The following is a 16,300-nucleotide window of genomic DNA, read 5'->3' as shown; positions in this document are numbered from 1 at the left end:
GCTAATTAAAACGAGGCCCCCCCCCCCCTGCCGCTACCCTTGGAATTTAAAAACCGAATTCTTTATTTAAATCTGTAATTTTTTATGAAAGATGCACAAAAAAGTATAGTAAAATAAGAAAAAAATACTTCACAAAGTCTCTCTCCATAACTCAGCCTCCTATATACATTTTTGACAATGGAGCCTGATATCCATCCAATTAGCCAAACCTTTAGTCCATAAGTAAACATACGCTTAAAAACAGTTGCGATAAAAGTTTGCAAATCTAAGTTTTTTTAGGCAAGATTTTAATCTTATATTCCTATGTCTGTAAATATTTGAACAACCAGAGTTATCTTGTCTTCTTTATCTTGTCCACAATTCTGTTGTTGTCTTTAGGTGTTTGCTTTATTAATTATTTTAAATGGCAGACAGCCTAGTTTTATATAAGTATAATTAAAAATAAAAATAGTTCGAAATCTGCATAGAAAACAGCATTCATGAGCACAAAAGTTACAGCCCTTCCCAAGCATATATTCAGGGTTTTATTTCAGCGGGGGAGAGGGGTAAAAATGGAAAAACATGTAAAAAACGGGAAATTATACTGATCTGTTTAAAACGTCAGAAAAGATGTGATTCCGCGATTTCCTGTGATTGGCAATTCCGATGGGGCATTTGTCCAAAGGAAAGGACCCCCTTAAGTACGTACTTGCGACTACAACAATGTCACCTTAAAACTCCCACATCGTCAATTGTCACTCCTGCATCGTCCCTTCAGAACGACAATTTTGTATTTGCCTGTCACCGTTACAAATGAGTTAACTGTGACATCTGTTTCAATTTTTGTGAGCATGATTTATTTCAATTATCCTACTTTTTATCAAACAGTTCATGGTAACGAACTGTACGTAAGGAGCGACCCGGCTCAATGGTAACCGAAACTCTAGAAAACGGTATTTTGATACAAATAGATACATCAAAAGAATTAGATTTTAATGCTGATTTCAAATATATAATTTTCATCAAGTTTAGTCCTACCCATCAAAAGTTATTAGCCTGAGAAAATTTGACTGATTTTCGAAAAAAGGCGGAAAGACCCCCTAAAAGTTACAGAACCTTAATGAAAATCACACCATCATATTCAGCGTATCAGAGAACCCTACTGTAGCGGTTTCAAGCTCTTATCTACAAAAATGTGGAATTTTGAATTTTTTGCCAGAAGAAAGATCACGAGTGCGTGTTTATTTGTTTTTTTGTTTTGTTTTTTTTTCCCAGGGGTGATTGTGTTGACCCAGTTGTTCGAGAATATTGCGGGAGGGCTACTTCGAGTGGAAATTAAAAGTTCTAGTGCCCTTTTTAAGTGACCAAAAAATGGAGTGCAACAAGGCCCTCTCCCACGTTCATTTTTTCCTAAAGTCACCTAATCAAAATTGAGATAGCCATTTTGTTCAGCATGTTCGAAAATATTATAAGTATGTCTTTTAGGATGACTTAATACCCCGAAGTTCTCAGGGGGAGGGCTGAAAGTTATGCTTTATTAGCTTTACCCAATGTTAACATATAGTATTGGTTATTGGGAAGTATACAGACGTTATCAGGGGAGATTTTTTCTGGTAGTGGGGGGGGTCGGGGGTTATGTGGGAGGATCTTTCCATGAAGGAAGTTTTCATGGGGGAAGGGACATTGCTATGAAGGGACTTCCCAGCATTATTTAAAAAAAGATCAGAAATTAAATATAAAAAAAAACAAGTTTTTCAGCTGCAACAGCAGCAACATCAAAATTTTAAACGAACGGAAAATATTACATATATGATTGGGTTTACCCCCTAGTCAATACCTCGCTCTTTAAGCCAAAGATTTTTTAGTACTTTCATAAGAGCTATTTATTCTAAGTAACGGCCTTTTTGATTAAGCGGTCATTTTTAAAGAATCTGAACAAAATTCGAACTTTAGCTTAAAGAACAAGGTATTGACTAGGGAGCGAATCCCCTTAAACACACAACAAATACCTACGGATAATAAAGTTCGATATGAAAGTTATTTCGTAAGTTACCTATATTTATTAATAATAAGAACGTTCGTAAATAAAATTAAACAACTTGCGAGAAAGCCATTTAACGAAATAAAAGTAAAATTAATATGTAAATTTTTTTTAATTATTCATGCACGGTGAGCCAAAATCAAAACCTGCATTAATTCAAAAACGTTCACAAATTAAATAAAAAAATTAAGTTCTTTTAACTGAAAGTAAGGAACGACGTTAAAACTTAAAACGAATAGAAACTATTCCGTGTATGAACGGAGCTGTCCCCTCTGTAACGCCTCGTTCTTTACGCTAATGTTTTTTATTGTTTTAAAAAATGAAGTTGTAAGACAGAGTCAAACTTTAGCGTAAAGAGTGAGGCGTTGAGGAGGGGACAGCTCTTTTATATACGGAATAATTTCTGTTCGTTTTAAGTTTTAACGTCGTTCCTTACTTTCAGTTAAAAAACTTGTTTTTTTTTACTTAAAGACATTGCGTATAATAGAGAGGAGTTACAACGGATTGAACGAAGCGTCACTTTCACTAGATGCGACACTGTCATATATTTAAAACATTTGTAGCCATATTATTGTCATGATACACTTTTGATTAACTTTTCACCCAAGCAGGCAACTATGTAAAACAAATAGGTAAAACAGTGTTGCCAGTTTTTTTTTATGAAGTTACAAGTTTGTTTTTTTTGTTGTTTAAATAGCAGCTGAAGTAGAGTTTATGCAGAAAAGATAAATAGTAGATGTAGAATGTGTTATCACCATAACTTTCTTTCATGTTTTTAACTTCTTTTTTGTGTTTATACTGTGTACTTTTTTTCTGTAAAAGAAAGTTGTAACGGTTAATTTATTTTTTTTTATAATTTAGTGGATTAGTTTTGTAAATAATTATTTCTTTTATTATTCTCCTTTTTGAGAATAAAATATCTCTCCTTTTTGCATGGGAGACATGACGGACCGCCATTTGGAAAAAGTGTAATATGAAAAAAAAGTTCACCCTAAGAAAGGCTTCCTGTGAGGGGGGGGTAGGTGGTTGGACCCCCCTCTCCCTGAAATGTTTGTCCGACTCATAAAACGTATCAAAACTGAATATAAACAAATTTTGTAAGCGTTTTTTAGCTTTTTTTGTGTAAACTCCTCCCCGAAACAAATCTCTTTGTACCCCCCCCCCACCCCCGAAAAATTTCCTGGATACCGCCCTGGGTGGGAGGGTTTATTTTAAATAATTTCTTACGAAAAATCAAGCAAGAAAAAACGGTTTTACTATGAAAATGCATTTTTTTTTATGGAATGGTTTTCTGTAGTATATGGTGGTTAAAATGGTGTCCGTTTCGACTACAGCATAAAAAAAGTGAAGTCTAAGATTTAAAGTTAAATATTTGTTTTTAAAGTTGTCATCACTGAGAGGAGTGGAGGTGGAATAGCAAAAAAAAGGAATAAAAAAAACTTTAAAAATTGATCTCTCAGCGGACGAACAGCTTCTACAAGAATTCGTCACCTTTAATTTGTTCATCATTACCAAAATAACAAACTAATCGGACTGTAAGCGACTGAAATCTGATCAGCTTTGATTTAAGGCACAACTATTATGCGCATTGATTAAAGCCCCGTCTTTATCCATTATAATCTAAATGGAGGCAGCATTAGCAGCACTGCAGTCGTGGTTTTTTTGCCTATACGCTAGGTTCTACCCAAACATTCGGCCCTGACCCCCTCCCCCCACAGCCCTGGGAAAAGATCTTTAAGTAACAATATTTCCCCATTGTTTACGCATAGTATTTGTTATTGGGAAGTATACATACATTTTTCGGATGGGGGGGGGGCGAATTTTCTGAAGGTGGGATTTTTCACGGGGATATTTTTCCATGGGTAGGGAAGTTTCCAGGGGTGAATTTTTTAGCGAAAATTTTGCACTGGGGGAATTTGAAAGAATTCCTATACGAAATTCTTCATATGTCTTATTTTCTCTTGGCCGACTCAATTTTACGCGTGAAGAACTTAAGGGTAATTTTCCGGGGTAAATTTTCACCAGTATTGGAATTGTCTAGAGAATAAATCCGTTGAGAAGGGATTTTTCCGTGGAGGTGCAGGCGATTTCCTAGCATTATTCAAAAAACGATCAAAAATTGAATAAAAAAAACAAGTTTTTTCAACTGAAAGTAAGGAGCCACATTGAAACTTAAAACGAACAGAAATTATTACGTATATGAGGGGGGTTGCTCTTCCTCAACACCTCGCCCTTTACGCTAAAGTTTGAATTATGTCCCTATTCTTTAAAAACGACCCCCTGAAACACCATTGTCATTTGATTAGAACAATGAGAATTTTTTTAAGTACTAAAAAGCTTTAGCGTGAAAGAGCGAAATGTTGAGGAGGATTAACCCTGCTCATATACGTAATAATTTCTGTTCGTTTTGAGTCTTAATGTTGCTCCTTATTTTCAGTTGGAAAAACTTGTTTTTTTATATTATTTAATCCTACAAGAGCAGTGGCGGATCCAGGGGTCAAGGGGGGTGCGCCCCCCTAACGTAGAATAAAGTAGTGTAATTTACTTAATTAAGGCAAGTTTGGTTGATTAAACGTGCTCTTAACGCAAGTCTATCTGATCAACCCACTTTGCCCCCCCCCTGAAAAAAATCCTGGATCCACCCCTGTACAATAAACTACGCTATATTAATGCCCGAAGTTGCGGTTAAAACCAAAATTACGCACGACCATAGCCGAAATATAATTATAATTATAATTAACCAACTGGAATGAATATTTGTGGCATAATTTTTTTTTTAAATTAGTAAAGATGGCAGCTCGAGACAGCAATTTCCTATCTGTACGATAGCTTCGACAAGACACAAAGATATAATAGTAAAAGACATTATTTTCACGAACAAATTAGTGTAAATTCAGGCTTTTCAGACCACCTCCTTGCCGTTTCAATTTTTAACTTTTGTGGTATAAGTTTTAACTTTTAGTTTTTAACTTTAAGTTTTAACTTTAACTTTTAACTTTAAGTTGAACAAGTTTTAACAAGTTTTTGTGGTACAAGTTTTAAATTTTGTGGTACAAAATCAAGGGAAAAAGCCGTATCAGTTATAAATCTATTTTTTATTATATACACAGGTATGACTATTATGTGTCTCGGATTTAACACTGATCTTCTGAAAGCCCCCCCTCATATCTGGGAAAAAGTAGACACTAAAATAACGTTTAAAACTAGGAAAGCGAGAAATATTCCCATTTACATTACATGTTTGTTAAAACAAAGCTCCTGTAAGAACTCCTCTCCCCCCGGATACTTCCTGGTGGTGCTGATGGCATAGCATCTTACTGTGATAAGACCCAAAATACTCTTTTGTGAGCCTTTCAGGTTCTGTTTTAGACTGCTCTTTGTCTTCATGTTTTTTCTTTGTGTTAGACTCCATCCTTTCCCCATTCAATTGCGGATTAGTAACAGTGGCAATGATGGTAATGATTAATGCATAATAATTTACCAAGAAAAAATATATGTGACTTGTACCCGTTATTTTGTAAATTTGCGCTACAGCTTTTGTCAAGGGCATTTTTTGACGGTCAGTACGGCATTCCATCTCATCTAGCTTGTCGCATTGCCTTTCAGCTATTTTACGTCATCAATTGCGCAATTTTCCGAGACAAATCTTCAATACTTTTTTAAGAAAATGATGACGCAAGCTAATCTTAACGTTTTCCGATCACATGGTTCTTTAACATTAGGGTGTTTATCCTACCTGAACACGGAGATTTGAAATATATTGAAAAACAAAAGAAAAAAAACAAACAAATAAAAAACGAAAATTTTCCTATTCCAGATAGTGATAAAAATAATAGGGTGCAAATATTTCGACCGAGACCTCCGCTCAACCGTCCTCAGTGCAAAACAAAAAATCAAATAAAGAGGAAAAAATAATGACAAAAGAATTTATTGGAAATATAAAATATTGAAATTATTTAGAAATTGTGTATATATTAAAAGTCATTATTCGTGGCGGAACGCTGCCAGGTCAATATTCGCGAGAAGACAAGAAATAGCTAGACTTGCAAAGTGAAAAGAAAACTAACAAATAAAAAACGAGGATCAGCGTATTTCAGCCGGTGATAAAAAGAATAGGGCGCGAATATTTCGGTCAAGATCTCCGCTCAACCGTCCTCAGTGCCAAAAAATTAAACAATGAGGGAAAATAAAGACTAAAATACTTATTAGAAATATAAAACATTGGAATTATTTAGAAATTATACATACATTGAAAGGCATTATTCGCGGCAAAAAGCCGGCAGATCAATATTCCCGAGACGACAAGAATTAGCCAGACTTGGAACGCGGATCTAGGCCGCTAGTGGAAAATATTTCGGGCTAGTTGTTTTTAGGGCTAAATTAAAATTATGACGGTCACGGTTTTGAAAATTATAATTTTGAGTGGTTTCTTTATTTGAATAATCAATAACTTTAAGAAATGAATATTTTTTTAGACAACCTTGTAGAATCATGACTATGATTCAATTATTAATGCTGGTTTATTGACAAATTCATTAAGACCTTGAAGGCATGATCACTTTTTAAATAACTTGCTGTTTCAGTCGATATTCCCAATAATTTTCACTACTCGGTCTATCAAGTCAGCTTTTTTTCAATTGAATATTTGCGACTGGTACTTTTTTTTTACCCTTAAGACACACCTTGTCACGACTAGCCCCTCTACCCCCCTGATATGCTTATTGCAATCATTTCAAATATCTATAAATAAAAGTTCAAATAGGGATAAAATCCTTTTAATAGACAGTGATGATAGAAATTCACAAAAATACCAGATATTTCGGTCACATATACAGTGACCGTCATCAGTAGTAAAACTAAAATAAAACAATTTAAAACAAAAGTTTATATACTAAATCAAATAACACTACATATTATTTGAATCTCTAATTCTTTTCAAAGCAAAGGCGGAAGCTATTCTCTTTGACCTTCTTGGATTCGGTTCATTAGCGTTCAATGATATAACATTTGGACAAAGGTCAACTACATTGGGTGAATTGAACTTTACTCTCTCAGATTTTAATAAATTATCATAGATAGAGTCCAGCCCATATTCACCTGTATCACGATTCAAAGCAATATTCTTGAATAAGATTAAAAATATGTTCTGAAAGGGCTGAAGTTCACTTCAGCCCTTTCAGAACATATTTTTAATTTTCCAGACCATTTTATTTTGTTCGAGAATGTCTCTTTGATTTCTAGGGATCGGGGTTTAAAGCAAAATTTTCGTGAAATTCTTGAAATAAAGAAAATCTTATTCAAGAATATTGCTTTGAATCGTGATACAGGTGAATATGGGCTGGACTCTATCTATGATAATTTATTAAAATCTGAGAGAGTAAAGTTCAATTCACCCAATGTAGGTGACCTTTGTCCAAATGTTATATCATTGAACGCTAATGAACCGAATCCAAGAAGGTCAAAGAGAATAGCTTCCGCCTTTGCTTTGAAAAGAATTAGAGATTCAAACAATATGTAGTGTTATTTGATTTAGTATATAAACTTTTGTTTTAAATTGTTTTATTTTAGTTTTACTACTGATGACGGTCACTGTATATGTGACCGAAATATCTGGTATTTTTGTGAATTTCTATCATCACTGTCTATTAAAAGGATTTTATCCCTATTTGAACTTTTATTTATCGTCATGGAAAGGCAGTGTGGTCTCCGAAATTATCTATTTCAAATATCTGTTTCTTCTTCCTCCCTGACGAAAAACAGATTAATAAACCATTAATTCGTAATCCCTGAAAAAGAAAGATAATTTTACTTTTTCGCGAGTCGTACAAACATTTAAAGGGGGGGGGGCAATGTCCCCCCCCCGTGCCCTAGATACAACCTTGACTTATTCAGTGCTTCTCCATCCAACTCTGAATTTTGGAGTTTAATTGTCTTATTTCGGTAGTCAGTGAATTAATGTTCTTGTTGATTATTTATTATTTGATACCACGCAGCTCCAAAAAGTTTTGGTTTTCGTTAATGTCAACTCAGCTTTGTTTGGAATTTCCATCGTTTTTCTTATCCCCTCCGGGACCCCTTGATAATTATTCCTGGGAACAAAATATCTTTATTTCAGTTACTTTTTTGATTTGACAGGATCAGATCTATTTTATATTTCCTTCGTTGTTTTTTTTACTTTGACTCTAATCTCATTTTTCAATTTACGAGTTTCTATTTTTTGATTCCTAGGAGGCCCGAGTTGTTTTTAGTTTCTTGCTGTTCTATTTTTCCATTTACGCCCTGTCGTCTTGTTAATGTTACAGGTGAATTATCAGTATTATCTTCTGTGAATCCGTTCCATAGAAGAATGTCCAAATTTTCCGGGCTTCCCCCGATTTTCTCCAAAAGAAAATTACATTCTTAGAAATCTACGCCAAAATTAACGTTGACGAGAGTTAACAACTCGTATTAAGGTTCATATAATTATGAAAGCCAATTTTTGGAGAGATTTCGGAAAATATAATTTTCACAACATTCAGAATAAGTGAAGTACTGGTCCCCTTAACTGTCAACCCTTAAACCCTTAACTGTCAACTATTAAGAAGATCTTTGACCATAATAGACAGGGGGGGGGGGGGGTTGATTCACTTCCTATAGTGCTCGTGCACGGACTGAGAGCCCAAAATCATAAAGCGGGAGATAAATTCCACTATAGTATCCAAATAAAACTCCCGCAAAACTAACAAATGATTCTCTGGCCGAAGAGGGTACAGGTTTAAATAAAGAAATAAATTTGAATAAATTTAATAAAATAAATTTATAATAAATAATAAATTTGCCAGAAAAGTAGGTGTCCTAATTTGGGTGTCATTGCGGCATTTATCTCCAGTCTTGGATTATTAGACTCGTAGTCCATGCTGTAAGAATTCGGCACTGTACAAATAGTCTACAGTAGAAATTGACACCCCCACACAAAAAAAAACCAAGAGTACGATTTATCTACAATAATTTATATTTTCGATATATTCCAGTATTCATCGCCTTTTTTTTCAGATTTGTGTAGTTCATTCTGTCCACAGTGAATATTTTTGACATATCTAAATTACTTACCATCTTTTAGTTCACCGTAATATGAAGGTGAAGGCGCTGGTTCGCTTCCTACAGTACTCAAACAGGGACTGAGTGCCGAAAAATCAGAACCTGGAGATAAATAAGAACTTGATATTCTGGGGCTTGTAACGGATAGTGGTAAGTAGCTATCAGGAGGTTCCAGCCCAAATGGGTTTTCAGGTACTTTCGTGTCTTCTGCCTCTACATCAATTACCGGGATTTGGGCAGGTTTTAATGTCTGTTGCTCCCAAGCCATAAGCCAGATGTAAAATTTTGCATATAAAGTTGATCCTCCCTTAAAAAGAAAATAATGATTAAACACCTAATACTCACATTTCAGTATTTTATTCTTTTTACTAATATTAAATGCTCAGCACGTTGATTTTCTGCCCAAAAGTCTTTTTCCCCTTTACAACAGGATTTCTTTGTATTTTGTTTCCTTCTCAATCTCCTTCCATCACATTTCAACTTGTTAATTTCCCCTATGTACCTTTTAAAATGAGTTCCTTCTATTACATTCTTTCTTCCCCCCTCTATCCCAAGTAATCTTACTTCATTACTAAAAAATAAGTTTTTTCTTCCCGCGAATTCTAGTCAGTTCCAGGATCATTACGTTACACAGCATTGACATAGAACGTGATTTAGCAAAATTTTGGTACACAAAATTAAGGATAATTCTTAAATACCAGGAACATTAAAATGAAAAAAATTTTTTGTCCCCTTGGGTCTATTCATACCTGAAAACCACAATCTTCTAAGATTTTTCTCTTGGTTGTTCCTAAATTATGAAGTTTTTAGGGTAGTACTCAATTTTTGTTAGTGTTGCAATGTACATCGGTGAAAATAAATTGGCATAATTAATTGCTTAACTTCAACGACGTTTCCAAATAATCCAAACATTAACATTCCCAAAGGTAACCTTCAAAAGTATGCTACGCCTTCTTAAGCTGCTTAGTACCGTATGTTTTTAGTTTATTTTTTGGCTGATTTTTCAACGTTTCTTTTTTTTACTTGTACCCTTTACTTCCAGAAGCTGTATAAATGCATATGGAGGTCTTTTTCTTTAAAAAGTGAATTTCCCTCCTTTTTTTATTGTTAAAACCATATATGGTAACAGAAGTTTCCATTTAACCCACTGAAACGATCAGATTTTATTTTTAATGTTTTTAGTACTCAAAAAAAGAATAGCGAGGGATAGACCTATACTTGTAAGACTACTGCTAAAACGCAGGTGAAAAACGCCGGGAAACTAAAGCTTTAGTTCTTGGCTAAGTCTTTTTTTTTATTATTTGTATTTTTCTTTTGGCGTCAGAGTCCTAAGATTTTACTAGTTTGGCAACTAACGGTCCAATTTCTTTTTGTTTTGAAAGGGCCATTTACGTTAATTATGCACATGAGTCCCGTTACTGTAGCATGTTCTAAAATCATAATAACTTGAAATTCTCTTAATTTTTAGTAAATATTAATTCGATAAAACCAAATACAAAACCTACAATGTAAGTTTGACCCACCCTTTAATATAATGGCTAAATTAATAAAACATTTTATTATTAAAACATAGACGAGCCTTCAAGACGTGAATCTAAAGTTAAATGCAAAAACTATTATTAACAAGTAATTCGATATAACGAGTTTCGAATTACGTGGGTTACAACCACGAAATTTTTAGCTATCAAGTTTCGTTCAGTTACATCAAACTTGATTTTCTGACCTCAACTACTCGAATTGTATATATAAAGTCGCTATGCTTTTGATTTAAAGTTAATTAACTGATTATATAAATAAATAAATAAACTCACTGTTTATTATAATAATTAATAAACTTATTGATTAATAAATTCAAATTATAAAATTAATTATACAATAATGAACTCATCAATTAATAAACTCATAATTAATAAACTCTTTAAATAAATAAACTCATTGAATTGATTGATTGAATTGAGTTGAAGAATGTATGTCAAGATATCCAACAGTAAGTTCAAATTTTTAGCACCTCGATTTGCAGTGGAAAATTGAAGATTCATCACCTTTCCAACAGTGTTTGAAACTCAACTTAGGCGATTATTGCTAAGGAGAAATAGCAATTACTGTCCAATTACGGCAAAAAATGCTCAGCACGTCGATTTTCTGCCCAAAAAAGTCTTTTTCCCCTTTACAGCAGGATTTCTTTGTATTTTGTTTCCTTCTCAATCTCCTTCCATCACATTTCAACTTGTTAATTTCCCCTATGCACCTTTTAAAATGAGTTCCTTCTATTACATTCTTTCTTCCCCCCTCTATCCCAAGGAATCATTACTTCATTACTAAGAAAACTGTTTTTCTTCCCCCCTCTATCCCAAGTAATCTTACTTCATTACTAAGAAAACTGTTTTTGTACAAAGGTATCAGAGAAAAAAGAGATCTGATTTTAAACAAAAAGTTGTATCAGAACAGAAACATTTCAGACAATTCACAAAAAAATAATCTTTTAAACCCTATTTTAAAGGAATCAACAAATAAAAAATAATAATTAAGCTTTAGGGACAGATAAAAAAAAGACCCACTGACTTCTTCTCCTTCAGGATCCAACTTCAGGTCTTATCTTGGGCCACCTTGTATGAAGTCAATGTTTTTGGAACCAGCGACGGAGAAAGAAATAGCTAAAATTGTTATGGGATTGAAAAATTGTTCGTCGTCTGGCCCTGATAATATTCCTAGTAAAGTAATTAAGTTCATACTTCCTTCCATTATTTATCCCTTAACAAAACTTATTAACCTCTCCTTTCAGCATGGTATTTTCCCGAGTAGTCTCAGGCGTGCTCGAGTCATCATATTATATAAGGGGGGTGGGAGACACGAAATGATCCAGCCAACTATCGGCCAATTTCTTTGTTGTCCGTGTTTAGCAAAATATTTGAGAAGGCGATGCCTTCTTGCTTTAATAATTTTCATACTTCTAAATATTTTTTTCACGATTTTCAATTTGGTTTTCGAGCAAATCATTCTACTGAGCATGCTTGCGCTGTTTTACTGAATTATCTTCACTCTGCCATAGACTCCCATTTGATTCTTGCTGCTTTGTTTCTGGTTGTTCGTAAAGCCTGTGATTCTTTAACCCACAGTCTCCTTCTATTTAAACTCTCTCGTCTTGGCGTAAGAGGTAGTGCGTTTTATTGGTTCAAGTCTTTCATGTCTGGTAGAATAATTTCTGTTGATCCACTTTTTCGCTCACCATCAAGTGCTAACCAGGGGGTCCCTCAAGGGTCAGTTTTAGGGCCGGTACTGTTTTTAATTTATATAAATGACCTAATTTTTGCAGTTGGAAATAAAAATCCTCTTTATTGCTGTCGTCTATGTCATCCAACAGTCTCCCTTACCCATAACTATTGTTTGCATACCTCGGATTCTCTTGTTACTTTTGCTGATGATACCGCCCTTATTACTTCTGGGAGAACAGAGCATGAGGTTCGTACAACGTTAGTGTACCTCTTCGAGAGAGTTTCAATTTAGTTTGATGCTAACTCTCTTGCCTTAAATGTTTCTAAAACTAGTTTTTTAGTTTTTTCTCGCATATCCCAGGCTTGTCCTCAATTATCTGAAATTCCTATATCCAAAGGCTTTATTAGTAGACCAAAGGATGGCCATGTCCGTTTCCTAGGTATCCTCCTAGATGAAAATTTATCTTTTAAACACCATATGGATTTGATTAAAATGAAGGTATGCAGAAACCTCGGTATTCTAAGAAAACTAAAACATATATTTCCGGGACCAATTCTAAGAATCCTATTTCATAGCTTAATTCATTCTTGTTTCCTATTGTTCAGTCATATGGATGTCTACTTTCTCTTCTTTTCTCAAACCGCTTTCGAATATTTATGATAAAGCTATAAATCTTATCCAGGATGTAAATCGTTCGGCAACTAAACCGTTACTTGATATTAAAAAACTTTATATTCTTTCCTGTGCGTCTTTCGTTTTTCTTCAGCTCCATGGTGATATTCCTAGGTCCCTTAGATTTACGTCTTCTTTTGTATCTGATCGGTCAAATTATCAACTCTGTAGTTCTTTAAATATCCAAATTCCCCATACACCAACAATAAGATCCGATTTTAATCCTTTTGCTGCGTGTCATTTGGCACGGAACACCCTTCCCGATTCGGCTCGAGAATATCACTCATTTAGCACCTTCAACAGACTTGTATAAAAATTTTTGTTTTCATGTGATTAATTTTCCATACTCTTGCCTGCTGCCAATAGTTTTTTTTTTTTTTTTTTTTTTTTTTTTATTATTTTTTTTTAGATGTTGTGATTCACAGTAGTTTGATAAAGCTTATTTAGTGAACTCTCCTTTTTTTTATAGATGTTGTGATTCACTGTAGTTTGATAAAGCTTAGTTAGTGATTTTTTTTTTTTTTTTTTTTTTTTTTTTTTTTTTTTTTTTTAAAGCAAATGCTTTACATGTTAAAAGTTCAAATGCTTATGTTTATATGTTTAAATATTAAAGTTATGTTTGTATTGTTTAAATCTTAAGCGTTTAAATGTTTAATGTTTATTTGATCTTTTCATAATCCCCCTCCTACAGGCCATGGAGTCTTTGTGGGGATTTGTAGATTGTTATGTAATTATTTTACTGATATATGGAAAATATATCTATCTATCTATCTGATATGTAAGGATACAAATAACTAAAAATAAAATTCGATTTTAAGTATAAAATAAATAAAAATATTAAACTATCTAAACCCCTAGATAGTAAGATGAGAAAAAACTCACGCAGAAGAAAAGGGTAAGTATGCTACGGTCTTTTATTATTTTTCTACTGAGGAAGACTGAGCGGAGGTCTCGGCCGAAATATAAGCATTGCGTTTCCACTGGCTGGATATATCCTCGTTTTTTTTTCCTGCTTGAGCGTTTTCTAATCTTGTCATGCTTAGCCTTAGAATTTACTAGACAAAATTTGTTCTTAGAAATTACTTATAGTGTAGGATCAGTATCAAGATAAGTTAAGGACCAATATTTTCTCATTAGTTTGTTCCACATCAGCCCTGATTTTGTTTTGCCGACGGTTGGTCATGTATATGGGTTTATTTTTTAACTATAGCCGCGTTTTCAGGCTCAGCGGGTTCGAACACGGGTTGTTCTAGTCTAGTTTCAAGTTTCTAGTTTTTCGTCTAGTTTTTTCTAGTTTCAGCGGGTTCGAAGCTTCAACCCCGTGTTTGATGCACTAGATGCACTGCTGCACAACGCTTGATGCACTAGACGCGAACAACCCGTGTTTAAAGACGGGTTGTTCACGGAGCAGCAGGTTCGAACACGGGTTGTTCTCGTCTAGTGCATTAAGCGTTGTGCATCAGTGCATCTAGTGTATCAAACACAGGGTTGAAGCTTCGAACCCGCTGAAACTAGACGAAAAACTTGAAACTAGACGAGAACAACCCGTGTTCGAATCCGCTGAGCCTGAAAACGCGGCTTATATTAGTAAAAAAAAAGTACACAATTAAACTAAACTTCAACCAGGGGAGGGGATTAAAAACCTGCTTTGAAGTAAATATTTCAGTCAAAGAAAAAAAAAATTGATGGTGAAAGTTTTCTAAATAGAGAAGAGAGGAAAATTCATACTCTTTTCCAATTTTCTTCCAATATTGTCTTTTAATCATCATTTTGAAGTGATTTTTGCGAATTTTAAGATTTGCGAATTTTAAGTTTCGAATTTAATTTTAAGAATAAGTGACTTTTGCTGCGACAAATAAAAAACATGACATGTTTCTGAGCAAGCAATAAATATTGGTTTTAAATAAAAAGTTGAACGATCCAAACTCCTCCGTGCATCTCAAAAGTTTTTTTATACTTTTCATAAGATGAGGATCAATATTTTTGTTCCTTTTTTAATTCTACCTTTTTTTATTTAATGACTCAGAAAATTAAAGATATCTGGAACAGGCTGCTTTCTATATTCAGCTTTTATATCCACAGCATCTATAGTCAATACATAGAAAATCATAGTAAAACAGAAAATGTTTATAGGCGAAACTTTACTTTTCGAATTGAATCACCTGTTTGGCTCAAAAAGATAAACATAGGAACATAAAAATAGGTGATTTTCTTTCCAAACGAAAATGTTGGCACACACTTGCTAATCAATTTCTTCAAGTTAAACATCACTTAAGATGTCAAATCTTTTCCAGCTGTTTGCCAAGAATACGATTTGAAGGTAAAAAATTATAGGCATTATAATTTTTACAGTTAAATAGCTCTAAACTTTTCATAATATTTTAATTTCGAAATATCAAGGTTAAAGAGTTTATATAAGCTCTTAGCAAATACTTATGTGGGAATAAGCGGGGAGGGGGGGGGTAGTCAAGCTATTTGGTAGTCAAGCTAATTATAACATTCAAAAGCATTTCACTCAAATACCCATAATTAACTTGGGTTTCTCTGTCCAGAAATTTGTCATATTTAGAATTCTACCTTGGGCTTCAGAAAGCTGACCAATTTAGAATATTCCTGTTCCCCAAATTCCGGGGTATTAAATTAGGGTATATTACAGTCAGGTACAAATACAGGAAATGTTTCGGGAATGGAAACGGAGATTCTTCAAAGCAGCAAAAAAAGACAAATTAAACACAAATGAAACATAGAGTTGAAATAATGACCCTTTAAGGGGCCCTCACCCTCAGTCGCACACTTCTTGTTTACCTGACTGTTTCATAGAGCCCTCTAGGTAGAGAGTTGCAAACTAATTTAGTCCCTCTTTTTCGGCTTTTAATTTAGTATTTTATGATGAGTAATAATATTCTTCAAACTAACAGAGCTCATGATAACAGTGTTCAAATGTTATAAAGATTTTTCTTTAATATTTTCTATTTATGCATTAATAATAACAGACTTATAGCTGAGGTAGAAAATGAATGCGCATCAAACAATAACATTTCAGTTTTATATGTATATACAACAAACTCTTTGTGCCACAACATATAATTTAGTTTTGATTAATAGCAGAAAGTGAATGATTTCTAATACTTAGTTTGTTGTATGTATAAATCCTGTTTATATTGTTGTATGATTCAATTTGAATAATATTCATAGTTTTATCTAGTAAAAAACATGATTCCGTTGCTCTCAAATTGTTTTTGCCGCAATTTCAATCTTTAATCACAGTAATAATTAAAAAAAGACATACTATTTAAACACGCTCAAAGAGAAATATTT

At 33.7% G+C, this 16,300-nt stretch overlaps 1 protein-coding gene across 1 annotated transcript in view; it reads right to left on the bottom strand.

The window, feature by feature from the left end:
- The window catches only part of LOC148955654 (SAM pointed domain-containing Ets transcription factor-like), a 69,264-nt gene that overhangs the window by 5,212 nt on the left and 47,752 nt on the right, over positions 1 to 16,300 (bottom strand). The window contains exon 5 of the mRNA XM_089103319.1: positions 9,110 to 9,404. Within this exon, the coding sequence (XP_088959445.1) occupies positions 9,110 to 9,404 (295 nt within the window). The remainder of the gene's footprint in view (positions 1 to 9,109; positions 9,405 to 16,300) is intronic.

The sequence above is a fragment of the Artemia sp. Qi Xiang Cuo genome, chromosome 2 (genome assembly GCF_049724085.1).
Source record: "Artemia sp. Qi Xiang Cuo chromosome 2, ASM4972408v1, whole genome shotgun sequence".
Lineage (NCBI taxonomy): Eukaryota > Metazoa > Arthropoda > Branchiopoda > Anostraca > Artemiidae > Artemia > Artemia sp. Qi Xiang Cuo.
Note: the sequence above shows the minus strand (reverse complement) of the source record. Positions and strands in the feature narration are given on the sequence as shown.